The sequence below is a fragment of the Rhinopithecus bieti genome, unplaced genomic scaffold (genome assembly GCF_001698545.2).
Source record: "Rhinopithecus bieti isolate Rb0 unplaced genomic scaffold, ASM169854v2 scaffold_2294, whole genome shotgun sequence".
In the NCBI taxonomy this organism is placed as follows: domain Eukaryota; kingdom Metazoa; phylum Chordata; class Mammalia; order Primates; family Cercopithecidae; genus Rhinopithecus; species Rhinopithecus bieti.
The window spans coordinates 968916-991279 of record NW_016803705.1 but is presented as its reverse complement, the minus strand read 5'-3'; the positions used below and the strand labels follow the sequence as shown (position 1 = coordinate 991279).

The following is a 22364-nucleotide window of genomic DNA, read 5'->3' as shown; positions in this document are numbered from 1 at the left end:
GGGCCTATCATGGGGAGGGGGGAGGGGGGAGGGATTGCATTGGGAGTTATACCTGATATAAATGACAAATTGATGGGTGCTGACGAGTTGATGGGTGCAGCACACCAACATGGCACAAGTATACATATGTAACAAACCTGCACGTTATGCACATGTACCCTAGAACTTAAAGTATATAAAATAAAAAAAGTGGGTACTTTAAGAATTTCATGCACAATAAAAACTAACTTAACACTGGAATACTAAAGGGTTGGCTTATTACTAAAAACATTATTTCTATAATATTCAGCATTGTTGCCTATAAAATTTAGGTAACAGGCCAGGTGCGGTGGCTCATGCCTGTAATCCCAGCACTTTGGGAAGCCGAGACGGGCGGATCACGAGGTCAGGAGATCAAGACCATCCTGGCTAACACTGTGAAACCCCGTCTCTACTAAAAATACAAAAAATTAGCTGGGCGCGGTGGTGGGCGCCTGTAGTCCCAGCTACTTGGGAGGCTGAGGCAGGAGAATGGCATGATCCCGGGGGGCGGAGCTGGCAGTGAGTGGAGATTGCGGTCACTGCACTCCAGCCTAGGCACAGAGCGAGACTCCGTCTCAAAAAAAAAAAAAAAAAAAAAATTTAAGTAACATGAGGTACTTGGGAACAAGTGCCTGCATATTCTTGTAACATAGGCCCAGATTTTCTTTACAGAAGGATTACTGGATATTTTCTCATCTGTATGTAAACACAGCAACGCCACATGACATCTAATTTTGCAGTGTAGTCACAAAATCCAATAAATGGGCTATGACCAAGAACATGGCCAGGAACACTAAATTTGCTATACTCTGGTGATTTTCCTATACAGCAAGAGTTGCTAGGCAGCTCTGCTAAAGGAATGCCTGTAATTAATTATAAGAACAGGCTTTCTTCTCTTATTACACACACACCGACACACACACACACAGACACACACACAATTTTTTCTGAGAGGAAAAAACAGAACTCAATTTCTGAAAACAGAATCTTTACAATGCAAAAAATTACATACGTTTTTATTAGTTAAAGTAAATTTCTAATAATTCAGACTAATTGTAAAATAAAAAATTAAAAGTATCACCATGAAAGTGTTTTCTTAATAATTATCCATATAAGGAAAATTTATTTTTACATAATTCCCAAAGAGAGATGCTTAGATGTTGTAATCATCCATCTATTTATGTTATGGGGATAGAGATCCACATTAAAGCTTATTTAGACAGATGAATGGATAAAGAAAATGTAGTACATACAGTACAAGGGAATATTATTCAGTCAATATAAAGAAAAAAATGAGTTACATGAGGCAACATGATCCTGGAGAACATTATATTAAATGAAATAAGGCAGTCACAGAAGAACAAATACTACATGATTCTACTATATGAGGTATCTAAAACAGTCAAACATATAGCAGCAATTGAATGGTGGCTGCTGGGCCTAGGGGGCAGGGGGAATATGGAGCTGCTATTCAATCAGTATAATGTTTCTGTCATGGGAGATGACTGAATTCTAAAGATCTGCTGTACAGCACTGTGTCTATAGTTAATACTATACTGTACACTTAAAAAGGTATTAAGAGGATAGACCTTGTGATAAGTGTTCTTATTACAGCATTTAAAAGAGGCTTATTTAATCATTTCCAAAGTACTAAAAGCAGGAGAAGTCATGAGACCTATGACTGAAAAAATTATGTAAAATCTAAAAGCAATACAATTTGGACTAAAGTATTAATAGAAATGGAAAATAAAGGTTAAAGCATACTCTTATAGTACTTACTGTTTGTGATACTGATTTAGCACCTAATGCTTTACATAAACACTTTAAAACAATTTCAGAATATTTTGTATGTTCATGTCCTGCCCCCTTAACTAGAATGTAAGCCCATCAAAGGTGGTATCATTTACACACAGTATAAGAATCAATATTTTCTTTCTATCAGAGTCACTGGGATTCATCAACACTCTCAGATGTCCCCACCAACACAGGTTTCATCAGAGGTGGATCAATAAATATTTACTGATGCTCATTCTGCTTTTTCTCAAAATATGCATCCACTTATTAGTTCAGTTACTTACAAGTTTTCTTAGAAGTTTTCTCACATACAAGTCACTTACATGTGGAAAAGATAAAAATGAATGCTCTCTTAAGGGTTAGTTCTGGCATTATTTGGAGAACTTGTCACTGCTCTCATTTAAAACAGATACCCTCACTGATACTGTTTACCAAATGAGGCAGATTTGTTACCTGTCAAGCCCCTTTTTACCACCACCAAAGAGGCTTTGTAGTTGTAACTTAAAAATGGCAATCCTCTTATCTCTGGTGACCAAATGGGACAAACTTGTCAAATGTACACTCTCTCTACCCACACACTGAAGTAGAATAGTCACAGATTACTACGAGTCATGCCATTATTGGTCTTTGGCTGATATTATAATTTATGTGTTCATATGTTTGGTGTCACAACAGTTTCATGTTCTGGATCAAAATGGCATAAGAAGGACCAAAAACTTTTAGCGAATTGGTTAACTTTTTGCCAAGTGGTAGATATTTAGTTTATGTGGTTTTATTTGTTTTATATCTTTGTGTGACATTAACTAATCTGTTTACGAGTCAGTTCATAAAAAAGGATTCATTACAACTATACTAAAATCTAAGGAAATCTAGAGCCCCATAAAATGACAGTAAAATATCCATTAGCCTATAAATTACTAATATTAAGCTTTTAGATAAAAGAAGAAAGCTTCCTTCTCAATAATGAAAAAGATAACCCCATCAATGAAAACAAGTACATGATGTTAAGGAAAATTTTTACTCAGTATCTACAGTATACTAGGCATTGGAATTAACAATAAGGACCAAAACACTTAAGAATTTACCTGAGAGAGACAATTATAAAATAATCAAATAAACTATGGTAAGTACTATAAACAAAAAGTATGGAAAGTACTACATAGTAATTTAAAAGCACATATTAGATAGCCATGACTTTGTGTGTGTTTGTGCAGGTGAGTGAGGGGTTAGTCAGGGAAGGTGTATCTGAGTAAATGATTATTTCTTTAAGCATGGTTTCCTTTGGCTCTCTGAATATATTTATAATGACTGCTTTGAAGTTTTTGTCTGTTAAGTCCAAAATTGAGAAATGAAGTAAAAATAGGAGTTTTCTGGGTGAAGAGGGGAGGATAACAGTCTTGCTTATAAAAGGAACTGCAGGTCTTATGGCCCTGAGGTAGAAAGGAGTATAGTGAACTGAAGAAGTTAAAGATCAGGATGGTTGGAATATAGAATGCCAGAGTGGCAGGCAGAGAAGTGAACAATCCATCTGGAGAGGTGGGCCAGGTAACGCAGGGTCATGTAGACTCTTGTGAAAAATCTGGGTCTTTTGGTTTTAATCAAACAAGTGACATGAATTGATTGGTGTTTTTAAAAGACCACTCTGACTTTACCGTAGAACATGGATTAAAGGTGGGGTGGCCAGCATTCAGCAAGAGAGATAAATAGGAAGGTCAATTTAGTTTTTAGTAATAGTAAAGAAACGTAATAAAATACCCACAGATTAAAGACAATAAAGCTATTCTTTCTTTAGGACAAAACCAATAGAATTTTCCTGCATAACAAATTATAAAACTTTCAACAGATAACATTCCAGTAACTAATAACTCTTGAGACAAAAGAATTTTAAAATCCACATTTAAAAAGAATAAACAATCTGTAATCAATACTTTTATGGAAAAATTTAATCATTTCTTTTATGGCAAATCACATAAACTTTTTTTGTGCCTCTGAGATCTGCATAAAGACAGTTTAGTCTAAACTCTCAGCTATATGATAAGAATATGAAGGCCCATGGAGTTCTGGTGAACTGCCTGAGGCAGCAAACATATTTGAGGACAGAACTACTGAAACATGAGTTAAATAAAAGAAAAAAAAATTTATTTCAGCACTTTTGAGATTCTTTCATTGCCTTTGGCTTTTGACAGTTTGACTATGATATGTCTGGGTATGGATATCTGTGGTTATCCTATTTTGAGTTTGTTGAGTTTCTTAGATGTGTAGATTAATGTTTTTCATCAAATTTGAGACATTTTCAGCCATTCTTTCTTCAAATACATCTGCTCCTTTCTCTCTCTCCTCTCCTTCTGATACTCCTGTTGTAAATTTGTTGGTGAGCATGTTGTCCTAAACTTCTCTGAGGCTCTGTTTGTTATTTTCTTTCTTCTTTGAATGACATAATTTCTCTTGATGTCTTCCAAGTTCACTGATTCTTCTCTGCTTTTTCAAATATACTTGTGAGTCCTTCCAATAAAATTTTCATTTCAATTATTGCACTTTTCAACTCCAGAATTTCGGTTTGGTACTTTAAAAACGTAATTTCTATCTCTTTAAAACCTTCTGTATTAGAGGAGACATTGTCATCACACCTTACTTTACCTTTTTTTTTTTTTCTTTTTTTAGACCAGGTCTCACCTGTCATCTAGGCTGGAGTGTAGTGGCATAAACACAGCTCACTGCAGCCTTGACCTCCCGGGCAAAAGTGATCCTCGCATCTCAGCCTCCTGAGTAGCTGGGACAACAGGCACATGCCACTACACCCAGCTAACTTTTTTTCTATTTTGAAGAGACAGGGTTTTGCCATGTTGCCTAGGCTGGTTCCAAATTCCTGGGCTCAAGTGATTGTCCTGCCTCAGCTTCCCAAAATGCTATGATTACAGGTGTGAGCCACAGCATCTGGTCTTACTTTACTTCTTTAAGCATAGCTTCCTTTAGTTCTCTGAATATATTTATAATGGCTGCTTTGAAGTTTTGGTTGGTTAAGTACAACATCTAGGCCATCTTACAAGCAGCTGGAGCTCATGATTATTATTTGCTTATTTGTTTAGTGACTTGGTTGAAATATTTCATTTAAGTCTGTTTCTCCCAAAGTATGAAGCTTCTGATGTACCTCAGAGTATGCAGCCTTGAGCATACATAAAATCATCCTTCAGTGACACTGGCTTTAGCAGGGTTCTTCTTCTTTTTTTTTTTTGAGACAGTCTTGCTCTGTCACCCAGGCTGGAGTGCAGTGGTGCGATCTTGGCTCACTGCAACCTCTACCTCCTGGGTTCAAGCAATTCTCCAGCCTCAGCTTCCTGAGTATCTGGGACTACAGGCACGCACCACCAAGCCCAGCTAACTTAGCAGGGCTCTTGGTCTCTTCCCCTGATCTCTGTGTTAAGCTTTCTGTCTTTCTTGATATTACAGCCAGATATTAGTTTGCCAGCTGATTATTCTACTGTTTTTGACAATGTCCTCATGCATAAATTGTACCACAGTCTGATTCAATTAAACGTAGGGTCCTTTGTGAGGTCATTTTTGAAGCCAGTCTTTGAGGTTTGTCCTATCCCATCAGGACTCCTCCTAGCTATCTCTGTCTCTGGCTTTCTCTGGTAAACCAGCCGCTATGCTTTTAGCTTGTTACTCTTAATTCTTAAGTGTTTGCCATTAAAATCTTCATTGTTCAGAGCCCCATTACATTGGAACTTTCCCGTACTCCATATAAAGTTAGTTCTTTGAGGAGCGCTTCAGAGCTACTGTTGCTAAGGCTGTCTCCCATTCTGGCCAAAATCTCTGAGTCATTGCCCTGGAGCCAGGTTGGGGATAGTGGCCTACTTCTCTTGGAGTGACACTTTTGCTTTGTGAGAAAGACACTGGTGAGGGTGGTAGCCTCTGGTCTTCTCAGCTTGTCTTTCTGATGTGGAACCTCTCTCCCCTCTATAAACAAAATGAGGTGAAAGCAGTTGAGGCCCTAGTATTTTTGGCCTGCTGAGTGGAGTGAGAGCTTTTGGACCAGATCTCTGCCCTATGAGAAGGAATCTGACAACTTCTTGATGGTACTCTCTAGAATTTAGCATCTGCAACATGGAGCTGAGGGATATAAGAAATACTGGCCGTCTGCCCCTCCTATGGAGATACTGTAGCCCTTGACTAGAAGCTGGAGGGAAACAGAGCCCCATCTTCCTGGCCACACATGGCTGAACTGAAGCTTCTGTTATGCTAATCTGGGGGTGCGGGGAGGCAAAAAGCAGGTCATGACTCAAGGGCCACAAATTATTTTTACCGAGATTTAGTAGCTTTTCTCAAATAAATGTTTTCTTGTTTGCTGACTTTTCATGTAACCTTAGGATAATTACCAGAGACTTTAAATACTTAAAAAAAAAAATAGTTTTCACTAATTACGGTTTCCTGCTGAGGATGGTTCTGTGGAGCTTCTCTCAGACCACCATTTAGGAACTGATAATTCCCACTCTGTATTTCTGAAGTACAGAGGTTACTGGCAAACTAGTATTATTGTATAAGTGAAGAATTAATTTTATTTATATAGGCATACCTTGGAGATATTGCAGGTTCAGTTCCAGATCACCACAATAAAGTGAGTATCGTAATAAAGCAAATCACACAAATGTTCTGGTTTCTCAGCATGTATAAAAGCTATGTTTATACTACACTATAGTCTACTAAGTACAACAGCATATGCCCAAAAATATACATGCCATAATTTAAAAATAATTTATTGCTGAAAAAAGTGCTAATGACCATCTGAATCTTCAGCAGGGTGTAATCTTGCTGTTGGTAGAGGGTCTTGCCTCAATGTGTATGGCTGCTGACTGATCCAGGGTGGTGGCTGCTAAACATTGGGGCAGCTGTGGCAGTTTCTTAAAATAAGACAACAATAAAATTTGCTGAATTGATAGACTCTTCCTTTCGCAAAATATTTCTCTGTTTGTTGGCACTTTACCCATAGTAGAACTTTCAAAATTGGAGTCAATTCTCTTGAATCCTGCTGTTGTTTTACTAAGTAATAATGTAAACACTTTGTTGTCATTTCAACAATGTGTCCAGTAGCTTCACCAAGAGTAGAGTCTATCTCAAGAAATTACTTTACTTGTTTATCCTCAAGAGGCAACTCTTCATTCATTTAAGTTTTATGATGAGATTGAAGCAATTCAGTCACATATTGAGGCTCTACTTCTAATTCCAATTATCTTGCTTTTTCCACCACAGTGACCATTACTTCCTCCACTGAAGTCTTGAACCCCTCAAGGTTATCCATGAAGGTTAGAACCAACTTCTTCCAAACTCCTTTTCATGTTGATATTTTGACCTCCTCTCATGAATCCCAAATGTTCTTAATGGCATTTAGATTGGTGAATCCTTTCCAGAAGCTTTCAATTTACTCTTTCCAGATCCATCAGAGGAATCACTATCTATGACACTATATAGCCTTACAAAATGTATTTCTTAAATAAGACTTAAAAGTCAAAATGACTCCCTTACCCATGGGCTGCAGAATGAATGTCATGTTAGCAGGCATGAAACCAACATTTATCTCCTTGTACATCTGGATCGGAGCTTTTGGGTGACTATGTGCATTGTCAATGAGCAGTAATATTTTGAAAGGAATGTTTTTCTGAATAGTAGGCTTCAACAATATGTTTACAATATTAGGTAGACCATGCTGTTAACAGATGTGCTGTCATCTAGGCTTTCTTGTTCCATTTATAGAGCACAGGCAGAGTAGATTAAGCATATTTCTTAAGGGCCCAAGGATTTTTGAAATGGTAAATAAGCACTGGCTTCAACCTAAAGGTATCAGCTGCATTAGCCCCTAACAACAGAGTCAGCATATCCTTTGAAGCTTTGAAGTCAAACACTGACTTCTCCTCTCTAGCTATGAAAGTTCTAGATGGCATTTTCTTCCAATGGAAAGCTGTTTCACCTACACTGAAAAATCTGTTGTTTAGTGCAGCCACCTTTATCAATGATCTTTGCTAGACAGGGATAATTTGCTGTAGCTGCTACATCAACACTTGCTGCTTCACCTTGCACTTTTTAAGTTATGGAGATGGCATTTTTCCTTAAATCACATAAACCAACCTTTGCTAGCTTTTAATTATTCTTCTCCAGCTTCCTCTCCTCTCTCAGCCTTGATAAAGTTGAAGAGAGTTAGGGCCTTGCTCTGGATTTGGCTTTGGTTTAGGGGGATGTCATGACTAGTTTGATCTTCTATTCAGACTACTAAAATTTTCTCCATGTCAGCAACAAGGCTGTTTTCCTTTCTTACTACTCGTGTGTTCACTAGAGTAACACTTTTAATTTCCTTCAAAAACTTTTCCTTTGCATTTACAACTTGGCTGTTTGGTGCAAGAGGCCTAGCTTTTGGCTTATCTTGGCTTTGGGCATGCCGTCCTCACTAAGCATAATCATCTCTCGCTTTTGATTTAAAGTCAGAGACATGTAACTTCCTTTTACTTCAACATTTCAAGGCCACCGTAGGGTTATTATTGGCCTAATTTCAACATTGTTCTGTCTCAGGGTCTAAAAAGGCTTGAGGAAAGGGAGATAAATGGGTAATGGCCAGTTGGTAGAACAATCAGAATACATACATTTATCAATTAAGTTTGCCATCTTAAGGGTGTAGTTTGTGGCATTCCAAAATAATTACAGTAGTAACATCAAAGATCACTAATCACAGATTACTAAATCAGATATAATAAAGTTTGAAATATTGTAAAGAATTACCAAAATGTGACATAGAAATATGAAAAAAGCTCCTGCTGTTGAAAAAAATGGTGCTGATAGACTTGCTCAATGCAGGGCTGCCACAAACCTTCAATTTGTAAAAATAATAATATCTGTGAAACACAATAAAGCACAATAAAGTGAGATATACCTGTATATTCAAAAATTTACTGAGTACTAAGAATTAGATACAGGGTTACATATTAGCTACCTAAACAAACTTTTAGAAGAAGATTTTTGTATTCTCTAACTTTTAATTAATAACTAACTCTATATTAAAATGGAATTGTAAGTCTACTATTTAAAAAAAATTAATTATGCATTTGAAATCACAAGAATCTCTTAAAATTGTTTCTGAGGTTATTTAAAATTTTAACTTTATAAATAAATCTTATAAAGTCTTTATACTTTAGCTCTTGGAACACATGATAAATCTTCTTGACAGATGCTTATTTAACTTTATCTTCTCTCTTAAACATATATACACCACAACACCATTATCAAACGAAAACCTGCTCATACAAACAGCGGGGACCAACTTACATTTAATCGAGCAGAAATTGCTGTGTATAATATATGTATTTCCTCTATGACATTTGTATTGACATTCATTCAAAATCAAATTATTAATATGTACGTATAATCTTTTAAAAAAGAACATCATATAGGCAATTCTATATAAATTACATATTTTCTATTTATGATAAATGATTTTATCCTAGTAGATGTGAAAAGTAAAATCCAAGCATCCACAATATCAGCAAATGAAATGATCACAGGATAATCAGGACACTCTAAATTTATTTTGAAACATTATTTATTCAATATCTTTAATTTTAAAAGTATAATGCAAAATGCTTTCTCCAAACATCTTGGAATGGCTTAAATATGAATTTGACATCTGATTTAAGCATCTGTGCCAATAACAAAGATAGAAAACTTACCTGCCAATACCTCCTTGTTGTACCACATATGACAAAAAGAAACAACTGGGAACTGATATTCTCCTATCTAATTTCACAGTAAAAACAAAAGGTAATCTTATCCCAAACTTAGAACATTTCATCTGACAAGCATGCCATGGATTACAAAAGGATTTAGTCAACAACAGAGATATCTCCTAAAGTATCATGATTTAGAGAAACTAAAACAAGAACACTATATATTTTAATTTTTAAACTTACCTGATATAAATAATCTTCAAATACAAAATAATAATCATCATTGCTTGCTGTCAACTTCACATCCTATAATTAAAAGTAGACAGTACTGAAAAGAACCCAAATGGATCTGTCTGTAGTACTAAAGCATACAATCAGTATTTAGAAGCATTACCACAATAAATTTATTACTTTTATTGTGATTAGATTAGATTTTACCATTGCTATATTTACCGAACTAATATATGTGACACATTATTTGACGTCGAATTCCTCATTTAAGGTCCCATTAGTAATTCTTTAATATTTATTTCAATTTTATCTCCTTTTAATCTAATATTTAGATGGCTTAAAGCTAGAAAAGAAAAGCAGATGCAAGCATAACATCCAGAAGCAATCATAACAATCTGGCCCCAAATTACTGTTCCAATATCACTGTTGAAGTCCACATTCTTGCCATTCCCACAAAAGACCAAATATCTTCCATGCCTTTGTGATTATTCACTTGCAAGTCACCACTTGTTAGTGAGAGAGCAGGAACATTGATTTTCTGCATTATGAGTTTAAGGGCCAGTTCATTGACTTCCCCTGGATAGCATATTAGTTTCCTTCTTTAAATATATTCCTATTCTCACTTTCTGACTTGAGTTTACCTTAATGATTTCTATGAATCTTCCTATGAGACTTTAGCCACTTTGAGCTCAAATGTCTTAAATGTTTTTTGTATATGTAGTACCACCACAGTGCTTAGCACCTAAATACCCAATACATGTTTGATGAGTAAAAATAAAAATGATAAAATTATATTACAGGAAAATACAATTAATTTCTATTAATAATTCATCAGTATATAGGTACCCCTCTCTAATAACATGCAAACAAATGAACAAAAGTCTAGAAAAATAAACTACAACATTCCCCCAGGATTGTTTCTGAGTATTATGTCCAGAGTTGGAACTTGCTGCTTGTGTGCTTTGGTGTAAAGAACATGAAATTCCAACAGATTTAACTAAGATTTGAAATCCAGTTCCACTACTTTTAGCTGTCAGTAACTCTGAGCCTAATCTCCATATACGTAAATGAGGATACCACCGCCTACTTCAGAAAGGATAGGTAAATGCCTAGCACAGTATCAGATAAAGAGTAGATATCCAGAAAACTTTTTAAAAAAAATTCACCAAAATTCCTTTTACTTATAATAGTGTTTATCTATTTATAAGTAAATATACATCTCAAACCTTACATGTATCCAAAAACTCCAGTTGTAAACTACATCATGCTTTTAGACCCAATATATAATCAATTCAACAAGTACTGATTGGCTGGGATAAAGGATACGAAAATCAAAACCAACAAACAAACAAAAAAGAAGACAAACAAAAAAGTGTTTATCATCAAGAAGTCTACAATCTCACTGGCGAGATAGTAAAAACATGGGAAAATCACAAAGAAATGTTACAAAAATCCATGGTCAAATAGTTCAAATGGTCTACAAAATTCAGCCAGGCTGTTGAGTCAAGTAGCAATCAGGGGAGGATGGAAAGAGTCATAGATGACTCTGGGGGTAGCAAATGTGTGCTAAGTCTGAAAAAACCATAATGACACAGATTAAGGAGAAAGAAATGGTCCAGCTTTCTATGTCAGAAGACAACCTAGACAAAGGTAGAGATCATGCATTCTCAACAGGGGGATACTATTGCCTTTGGGGCATGAAAACTGGTTTTGGAGGTCAACAAATTTTACATACTACAATGATATGTGGCCGACCAGAGCTCATCCCTACCCACCCAAATCTTACTTTTGTTATTTACTTTTTCTTATTAGAGATAAGTTAATTAATCTTTCTCTCCAGGAGCGTGATAATGAAGAAAGGTTGAAAAACACTAGTAATGGTTGAAAACTATAGAATACATGGATACAAGGCAAGTTTGTTAAAAAAAAACAGAACCATTTAATAAATTAGCCTAGGGAGGGTTCGATGATGTTCCATACTCACAACATCATTGGCTCAGAACATCTATGACTTTCCATCCTCCCCTGATTGCGACTTTGCTCAACAGCCTGGTTGAATTTTGTAGACTGTTTGAGCTATTTGATCATGGATTTAGTAACATTGCCTTGTTCCATTCATCCCTTTAACCTTTAAAAGAATTCCACCTTGTTTTCAGTTAAATTTAAAATAAGTCTTTGCTATAGGGAACCATAATGAACCAGAATTTTTTTTAAGTGATCATTCCCTTAACGGCTGACTTTAATAATGTTTGGAGTGATCGGCAGAGCCCAGCTAAGAGACAGATATCTTCCTAAAAACATTCATGTTGTGCACAGGACAGATGCCATCAACAGTTTTATTCAATTCCTCAGGCACAAATTACTTCCTTCTTGGAACAGATTTGCCTTACTGACTCAAACTGAAATTCATGTTGGAGACAAAGAGAACTCTCATCCTAGTACTTCTTACTTTTTTGAGCTTTTTCACGTGTGAGTTTCCTTTCATTTGATTAGAAAAGAGGCTAACGGTCTTATAGCCCAAAAGATCTCTTACCATATGTAATTCGTGCATTACTGCTAGCCAACACGAATATTACATAGTACTACAAATGCTTTACCATCCATAAAGCATACAATTACATATTTACTGGCAACTCGTCCAGAACATGCTTACAAGCAAGAACCCTACCAGAACAATTTAACTATAACACATACTGCCTAAACATCCAAAGCTCACAACACAGTCCACTAGAATATCAACCGACCTGAAAAACCCATTAGCGTATTTTGATAAAATAATCCACTGAGCATAATAATTTGACCTCAAAGTTAATATTAGTACCTGTGATCCAAATCTAGTGAAAAACCTCTGTGAGATTCAAGACTTTCCGTCAAAGGACTGTGTTCTCTAAACTCTCATTTCCATTTACTGTAGAGCTTAGTGGTTAAGAATACAGTTCTGAAGTCAGATTGGCTAGGTCTAAATCTTGGCTTCACTACTTAATATGTTAATTTAAACAAATTTCTTTATCTCAATTTCCTCATTTGTAAAATAACAAAATAACTACTTTCTACTTTGTTACAACACACGTGTCACTATGTTGCTGGCTGCTGGTAAGTAAGGAAATGATGTTAGTATAACATGGAAATTGTATTGGTTCAGATGCAATTTTTATTAAGCAAGAGGAGTTGGAGCAGAGGCAGGAGAATTATAACCATCAGCAGGAAAAAAAAAATTGTCTTCAGCTCAGCTGCTGCTGCACAGGCATGAGACTTTATAGTTGCATTTTAAGAACATTAAAAACGGACATTGGCACTGGGGCTCCCTCTCCAGAGAGGCACACTCCCAGCCCAGAACATTTCTCCCCTGCTGTTCTCTTGTGCTCACCTTAACAGTAGCTCCAGTGGCCCAGAGCACCACTTCTACTTGCATTATTTTAGCACTTCTGTATTATTATTTTTACACATTTTTAATAGCTCCTACCAGACCAGCCTGCCTGAGCTGATTCTTCTCCCAGGCTACCAATGATTGCTTTTGTTAGTACTATGATTACAAAGTTGCAAAAATTGTGAGTGGATCTACCCCAACCCTGTTTTGTCCATAAGCTCTGTTATTTTTAATGTGTGGTTTTACAGAATGCAAGTTTTTTTCCCCAGAAAAACAATGCATTTATAATTCACAGCCTAAATGTTGGTATCTGCTACTCTTAGGTAGTTGTAGGCATTAAATAGTAATCTATGTAAAGGGTTTGGAATACTATATGGCACAATAAGCAGTCATTTGTTAGTAATAGTTATTATTACCCCTGGCCATGTTCTATTCAGACAAATTTTCAGGTCCTCAATATGTAATCTTCTTTTCCCCATTTCTGAGACCTGTAATAACATGCCTTTCTCCCTTATATTTCAAATCTAAATTTAAAATCTAAGACTTTTAAGCTGCCTAATATTAATTCAAAATTATTCATATCCTATATTACACATAAAGTGTTAGCTACACCAGACCAATCTGGTTCAACTTTTATGTAACACAGTTATAAGCTGTTTTTTAGTTGCCATGGACCCCCAGGTTGAAGGTCATGTAACCTAAGCATGCCCAGATGAACCAAGCATGCAACCACAGGTGGAACCTATGTGACAGGACTAAGGAGTGGGGTCTGAATTAAGAAGTGGACACCACACGGCAGTATCCAGGATTCAATCAGATCAAGCCCTGGCATCACCCCATGGCGGGATCCAATCTGATCAAACCTTTCTAGCTACAAAAACCCAGTGATTTGGTGCTTGGCTTTCTATTGTGTACTGGAAAACGGACCCTGTTTGGCTCAGTGATGAAAGCATTAACTCAGCTCTCAACTTGATTATCAGATGCTTGGAGGCAAAAACGCAATGTATCTCTACCTTAAAACTTCAGATATACTTAGCCATATGTCTAGAAACTAAAAGAAATTAAAAATTAAAAATGACTTCAATATAAAGAGAATATACAAGTAGGCCCTAAAGAATCATAAGATAAAAATACCCGGTTTTGCTTTTCAGTTGCCTTTTTACTTTGTTTGTGTAGAAAGCCTGAATTTAGAGATATAAGAAATGCTTATTATCTTCATCAAAAAGTAGGAGGACTAGGAAAGAATCATGAAGACAGCTTCAAAGGGAAAGAAGATAACACAGAATGGAAACTGCAAATTTTGAACATCAACTTTATATGTATACATCTAATCACTTAAAATTATTTTTCAAGGTTAATATCATTATACATAGTACAGGCTCTGCATACTAAAGAATCTCAATTTTTTATGATATTAATGAAAAGGAAAAAACTAAGTTGACTTTTACTTACTTTATAGATTAGACTGTCCACCAAAAGGTCATGTTGTATCACATTGGTCTTAAGCTGCTCATAATACAAGACATCCTAAATTTAAAAGTAAAACAAAAAAATTAAAGGTCAATCACATTTATAAAGTCAGCCTCAAATTCAAATAATAATCAATAGTATTCTAAACACTAAGAAGGGCAGGAACTCAGTTTTATTCACTACTATAACCCTCATGCCTAACAGTAGATGTTCAACAAATATACTTACTCCTATCACTTAGGATAACGTCTGGCACCTAGTGAGCATTCAGTCAATATTTGCTAAGTTAACTATAAATTAGCTTTAATAGCAAATACAGCATTTATTGAGTATTTATAGGCGCCAGGAACTATTTTACCCACTTTACAAGAGTTAACTCATTTAATCCCAAACCAACAAAATGAATTAGGTCAGTGATTATTATTCCCATTCATGCTTGAGAAACTGAAGCCAAGAGAGAAAAGTAACTTGCTATCCAAGACCATAAAGCTAGTAAGATTTAACCTCAAGAAACCTGGCCCCACAACCTATACAAAAAACTCAGAAGGATTACTTTATACTGCCTTTCTAGTACCTAAATTATTACAAAATAAAAAGTTTAAGCATAACAAAGCACTCCTGGTAGTAAAAGCAATCATATAGCATATAAAGTAAGTCAGCTTTTAATATTAGAATATGGTCCCATATGCTTGAGCTCAGGAGTTTGAGGTTACAGTGAGTTATGATTCAGCCACTGCTCTCCAGCCTGGGAGACAGAATGAGACCCAATCTCTAAAATAAATAAATACAAAAATATGGCCTCATAATATTATAAAATCTTATTAACTGCACAATTATGAGGTTAGGCTAATGTTTAGTGTAATAGAGAATAAGAAGTGGAAGAGAGGGAAAACGGAAAGTGGAGAGAATAAGGGAGGAAAGAAAGTGCGAGGAGGGACTAGAGACAGTAATCAAGTTAAGCATCAGGTTCACAGTTGGTCGGAGCATTAAGGATGAAGGTAGGGATCAACTGGGTAATAGTTATGCTAACAAGAGATGGAAATATTATCTCATTGCTTTAGCTGACCCATGTATTCCTCCAAATCCCTCCTTTCACCTATCAGGCACATTAGCCCTAGCCTCCTCTCAAACCCAAAGGCAAAATTTAGCACACGCGGATCTGTATGACTCCTGACCTCACAGAAGAGTTGTGGGATAGAGTCATCTGGGATAAGGAGGAATATTTACTGCATATAGCTGCCTTGCTAGGATAAAATCTGACTCTATGTTTCCTGAAATACGATTTCTACATTACGAAAGATGTTTAATACGTAGCTCTTTGGCTTGAGTCAAAGTGCTCTTTGCCTAACGATGATCTGGGCCTTTACTGGCTATTTTTAGCCATTTAAATTTTAATTAAAAAGCCTTAATTGGTTATCATTGATGTTTTCATTTTTTAACTAAAGCAAAATTATTTTACTATTTTATTTATCTTCCATTGTATCTACTGAATTCATCTCTCTGGCTAGAATGCAGGCTCCTTAATGGTGGAAACAGCACCTAATTCAAATATCAATTCCTGCCAGTGGGCATAAGTAAAGTAATGCAAAAGCTATGTTTAGGGGTTTGCCTCTTTTTAAAAATAAGTTTAAAATTACAAACTAATATATGACCATGAAAATAAGTGAAACAATCTAAAGTAAAATAAAGAAAAAGTTAAGCATCTTTTCTCCTTCCATTCAACTGTCCCAAAATAACTAATATTATTTGTATTGGGTATTGTATTTGTGGTGTTATTTGTAATTTGTATTCTTCCATGCTTATACCTATCTCCATGCTTATATGACTATGTAATCATAGTTGGGCGTTTGTGTTGTCGTTTTTCAATATGAAATGGAATCATACCATACTCATTATTCAGCTTCTCTAACCTAATGCTATATCATGGTTTTCCTTCTTGTTAAACAATACACATTTAACTCATTCTTTTTAATAGTTACATGTATTTTAATATTTTTAAAGCTGTGGTATAGATTTGACACAATTTGTTTAATCATATCCCTATAGATGGATACTCAGGTTGTTTGTCCCTGCAAATAATGTTGTAATAAATATCCTTAGGCACTATGCTTTTATATCTACAGAATAAATTGGCAAAGGCAGGATTATAGGCTGAAGTCTGTGTGTATCTTTCTTTCTTTCTTTTTTTTTTTTTTTTTGAGACAGAGTCTCGCTCTGTCGCCCAGGCTGGAGTGCAATGGCACGATCTCGGCTCACTGCAAGCTCCGCCTCCCGGGTTCACGCCATTCTCCTGCTTCAGCCTCCCAAGTAGCTGGGACTACAGGCGCCCGCCACCACGCCTGGCTAATTTTTTGTATTTCTAGTAGAGACGGGGTTTCACCGTGTTAGCCAGGATGGTCTCCATCTCCTGAACCTCATGATCCGCCCACCTCAGCCTCCCAAAGTGCTGGGATTACAGGCGTGAGCCAACGTGCCTGGCCAAGGCTGTATGTATCTTAAACTGGGCTACAAATTGCCTGACTAATCGCAGAAAAAAAAATCAATTCGAATTCCCACCAGTAACATGAGAGCACATTTTATCTATGTACTCACCTCTTTTAAACATTTTCATGCTTGAGAAACATCTCGATGTATTGATTTGCACTTTCCTAACTCATAATACAGTTGAAGAACCTTTCATATATTTATCGGCCATTTGAATTTCCATTTCAATGATTTGTCATTCATAACATACACCTATTTTTCTAGTAGATTATCTTTCTCTTAATAATTTGTTAGATTTGTTGTTTATAAGGAAGATTAACTGTCATTTGTAATGCAAAAATGTGTTACTTGATTTTGGTTTATGGTATAGATTGACAATTTATTTTCTGTTTAGTTTTGTGGGTATATAGTAGATATATATACTTATGAGTTACATGAGATATTTTGATATAGGAATGCAGTGTGTAATAATCACATCAGGGTAAATGCCTCAAGCATTTATCTTTTGTGTTACAAACAATCCAATTATAGTCTTTTAGTTATTTTTAAAAGTACAATTATTTTTATTATAGTCACTCCGTTGTGCTAGCAAATACTAGGTCTTATTCACTTGTTCTATTTTTTGTAACCATTAACCTTCCCCACTTCCCCTGCACCTGCACTACCCTTACCGGCCTCTGGTAACCACCTTTTTATCCTCTATCTCCACGAGTTCAATTGTTTTACTTTTTAGCTCCCATGAGTAAGTGAGATCCTGCAAAGTTTGTCTTTCTATGACTGGCTTATTTCACTTAACATAATGACCTCCAGTTCCATCCATGTTGTTGCAAGTGACAGGATCTTACTATTTTTCATGGCTGAAGAGTATTCCGTTGTATATTTGTACTACATTTTCTTTATGCATTCCTCTGATGATAAAAATTTGGGTTACTTCCAAATATTGGCTATTGTGAATAGTGCTGCAATAAACATGAGAGTGCAGATATCTCTTTGACATACTTATTTCCTTTCTTTTGGGGATATATGTAGGAGTGGGATTGCTGGATAAGATGGTAGCTCTATTTTTAGTATTTTGAAGAACCTCCAAATTTTTCTCCATAGTGGTTCTGCTAACTTACATTCCCACCAACAGTGAAGGAGGGTTCCCTTTTCTCCACATCCTTGCCAACATACATTGACCATTTTAAAAGTACTCTAGGGCTTTGGGTTTTCTTACTAGATTTGGGCAAGGCTCCCCACCACATGTTTATACAAATATTTTCCTAATTTTATTTCTAAAATTGTCAATTAAATTTTTTTAATATTTATAATCCACCTGGAATTTATTCTTGTACCTAGTTATCAAAAGTCTGTTTTCTTTCAGAAGGATGGTCAATTATCAGCATCATTTATTAAATAAACCATGCATTTGCAATTGAAATAAAATGCTAGACCTGGATCTATTTATGGACTCACCATTCATTATTTTCATAATTTATCGGACTATTCTTAAACATTTAATCTCCATGAGAACTTTAAGATAATTTCATCCAGTTAAAATAAAATTAATTCTCTAATAAATTTGTTTTGGAAAACTGACAAATTTTATAATATTAAGACTTTCCTGTTTTATGAATGACATTAAGGCTCTCCACCCAAGAATGATTCAGATCTCAGCTGTGTGACCCTAGGTAAATTAACAAGCTTTTCTGAGCCTCAGTAAAATGATGAAAATAACAGCAACTTTTCTGTAGGTTGATGTGAGAAATAAATGAATTAATACATGTAATATGCTCTGAATAGTATCTGGCACAGGGTAAGTGCTATGTAAGAGTTAAATATTATTGCTCTTTATAGAGTATTATAATTTTCCTCATATGGATCCTGTCCTGCTAAATTTATCTTATAGATATTTTAATGTTTCTACTATTGAAAATGAGGTATTCTTTCACTATTATATTTCTAATTCATTACTGATAATAGAGAAAAGGCTTGATTTTGTATATCTATCTCATATCCCTCTGTTTATAATTTTAAAAAATCTGTTGGGTTTTCTGGGTATACAGTCATGATCATCTGCAAAGAAGATGGCTGTACCTCTTCTTTCCCCAAACATAAACCAACTCATTTCCACATCTTCAGCTAGGACCTCAAAATCTATGACAAATAATACTGGTGAATAATCACTGCCTTACTCCCAATTCTAATGAAAAGAGCTTCAACATTTCTGTTTAAATTGATTATTGGCTTGGGGAAATAGTTGTATTATTTTCGGTAATTCATTTAAAGATTTGATTACAAATGGCTGCAAGTTTTATTAATGTCATTTGACAACTATGACATAATTATAACTACTTAAAATATATTGGCTTTCCCCAATATANGGATTGCTGGATAAGATGGTAGCTCTATTTTTAGTATTTTGAAGAACCTCCAAATTTTTCTCCATAGTGGTTCTGCTAACTTACATTCCCACCAACAGTGAAGGAGGGTTCCCTTTTCTCCACATCCTTGCCAACATACATTGACCATTTTTAAAAAGTACTCTAGGGCTTTGGGTTTTCTTACTAGATTTGGGCAAGGCTCCCCCACCACATGTTTATACAAATATTTTCCTAATTTTATTTCTAAAATTGTCAATTAAATTTTTTTAATATTTATAATCCACCTGGAATTTATTCTTGTACCTAGTTATCAAAAAGTCTGTTTTCTTTCAGAAGGATGGTCAATTATCAGCATCATTTATTAAATAAACCATGCATTTGCAATTGAAATAAAATGCTAGACCTGGATCTATTTATGGACTCACCATTCATTATTTTTCATAATTTATCGGACTATTCTTAAACATTTAATCTCCATGAGAACTTTAAGATAATTTCATCCAGTTAAAAATAAAATTAATTCTCTAATAAATTTGTTTTGGAAAAACTGACAAATTTTATAATATTAAGACTTTCCTGTTTTTATGAATGACATTAAGGCTCTCCACCCAAGAATGATTCAGATCTCAGCTGTGTGACCCTAGGTAAATTAACAAGCTTTTCTGAGCCTCAGTAAAATGATGAAAATAACAGCAACTTTTCTGTAGGTTGATGTGAGAAATAAATGAATTAATACATGTAATATGCTCTGAATAGTATCTGGCACAGGGTAAGTGCTATGTAAGAGTTAAATATTATTGCTCTTTATAGAGTATTATAATTTTCCTCATATGGATCCTGTCCTGCTAAATTTATCTTATAGATATTTTAATGTTTCTACTATTGAAAATGAGGTATTCTTTCACTATTATATTTCTAATTCATTACTGATAATAGAGAAAAGGCTTGATTTTGTATATCTATCTCATATCCCTCTGTTTATAATTTTTAAAAAATCTGTTGGGTTTTCTGGGTATACAGTCATGATCATCTGCAAAGAAGATGGCTGTACCTCTTCTTTCCCCAAACATAAACCAACTCATTTCCACATCTTCAGCTAGGACCTCAAAATCTATGACAAATAATACTGGTGAATAATCACTGCCTTACTCCCAATTCTAATGAAAAGAGCTTCAACATTTCTGTTTAAATTGATTATTGGCTTGGGGAAATAGTTGTATTATTTTTCAGTAATTCATTTAAAGATTTGATTACAAATGGCTGCAAGTTTTATTAATGTCATTTGACAACTATGACATAATTATAACTACTTAAAATATATTGGCTTTCCCCAATATAACCCTTTTAATGTCTATTAAAATATAAAGTAAAATTTAAAAACTTAATGATATTTGCATCTAACAAAGATATTATATACATAAGAAATAATTATTTTTTATACCTTTCCTTGTTCTCTTGAATAACATATCATATAGCTTAACAATATTAAACCTTTAGTGTGTGTATATATATATACATTTTTTTTTAAATTATACTTTAAGTTCTGGAGTACATGTGCAGAACATGCAGTTTTGTTACATAGGTATACACGTGCCATGGTGGTTTGCTGAACCCATCAACCCGTCACCTACATTAGGTGTTTCTCCTAACGTTATCCCTCCTCTAATCCCCTACCCTCTGACAGGCCCCACTGTGTGATGTTCCCCTCCCTGTGTCCATGTGTCTTCATTGTTCAACTCCCACTTATAAGTGAGAACATGCAGTGTTTGTTTACCTGTTCTTGTGATAGTTTGCTGAGAAGGATGGTTTCCAGCTTCATCCATGTCCCTGTACAGGACATTAACTCAACTTTTATTATATTTTATTGAAAATTTTATTGGATGTTTAATATTTCCGGCTAGAAGATAGAAGTATAGCAGTAATCCAGATACACAAGTAACCTAACCTCAGAGAGCTTTAGACTAAATCAAGACCTTTGTTATCTGGTGACTTAGGCATAAGTTTGGACAGAGTTCTTAAGAGTTCAGCTGTTCTTTATCAACCACTGAGCAGTATATTTTATTGACACATGGACAAAATCATATACCTCATGATCCCTTTATTTTTTCAAAACAAAATTTTTATGTGGATTTCAAATTGTGAGTTTTCTCACAAATGGATGCAAATAGTGAACTGAACTAAGTAAAACACATTATTTTCCCACCCAATTAATTATAGTGCTTAAAGATCTAAAAGCATCTAAACTAGTTATAGGGCTGGTTGCTGCCTGAATAGCAGGAGAGTATGGAGTTAATAATTTGTACTCATACAAGGATCCCCACTCACCAATTTGAATAACTAAAGATGGTTTCCTAAAAGATTAGACACAACTTAAATGCTATGAATAAATTAGTATCTATGACTTTAAACAGGTAACAGTGCTTAGACAAAAATCTATTCTAAATTCTAGAGGTAAAAAAACATATCGGAGAATCTGAGACCTAAAAGAGACTTTGGAAATATCTAGTTTCTGTTCTGAATTTTCACATTTAAAAAATGAGATCTGGCCAAGTTAACTGTCATAGCTGGTGACTGAAATAGTTTCCATAATCCTCAGTCTATGCTATTGGTTTCAATAGTTTTTAGTGTAATTTATCCATGTAACATGAGAGAAAAACATTGGTAGGAAAGTCAGAATTACACCATATGCTTACAATCAATGAGACAAATTTTTATGTTAATATTTTAATTTATCTGATAAAATATATAAGGATCTATAAAATTTAATGATTACCAATATAAACAGAATATTTTAAAAGACTATTTAGTATAAGCTCTGGTAATGTATATATATGTAAGAGTAATACATCATGATTATAAAAAGCAATCTTTGAAAAACAAAGTAGCCCAATTTTCAGCATCGGAGAATATTTTAATTTCAGTACTTTT

General features: G+C 34.9%; 1 protein-coding gene across 1 annotated transcript in view; it reads right to left on the bottom strand.

The window, feature by feature from the left end:
- The window catches only part of TBC1D19 (TBC1 domain family member 19), a 169498-nt gene that overhangs the window by 54442 nt on the left and 92692 nt on the right, over nt 1-22364 (bottom strand). Inside the window, 2 exon segments of the mRNA XM_017851922.1 lie at nt 9765-9827; nt 14572-14646. Coding sequence (XP_017707411.1) covers nt 9765-9827; nt 14572-14646 — 138 coding nt within the window.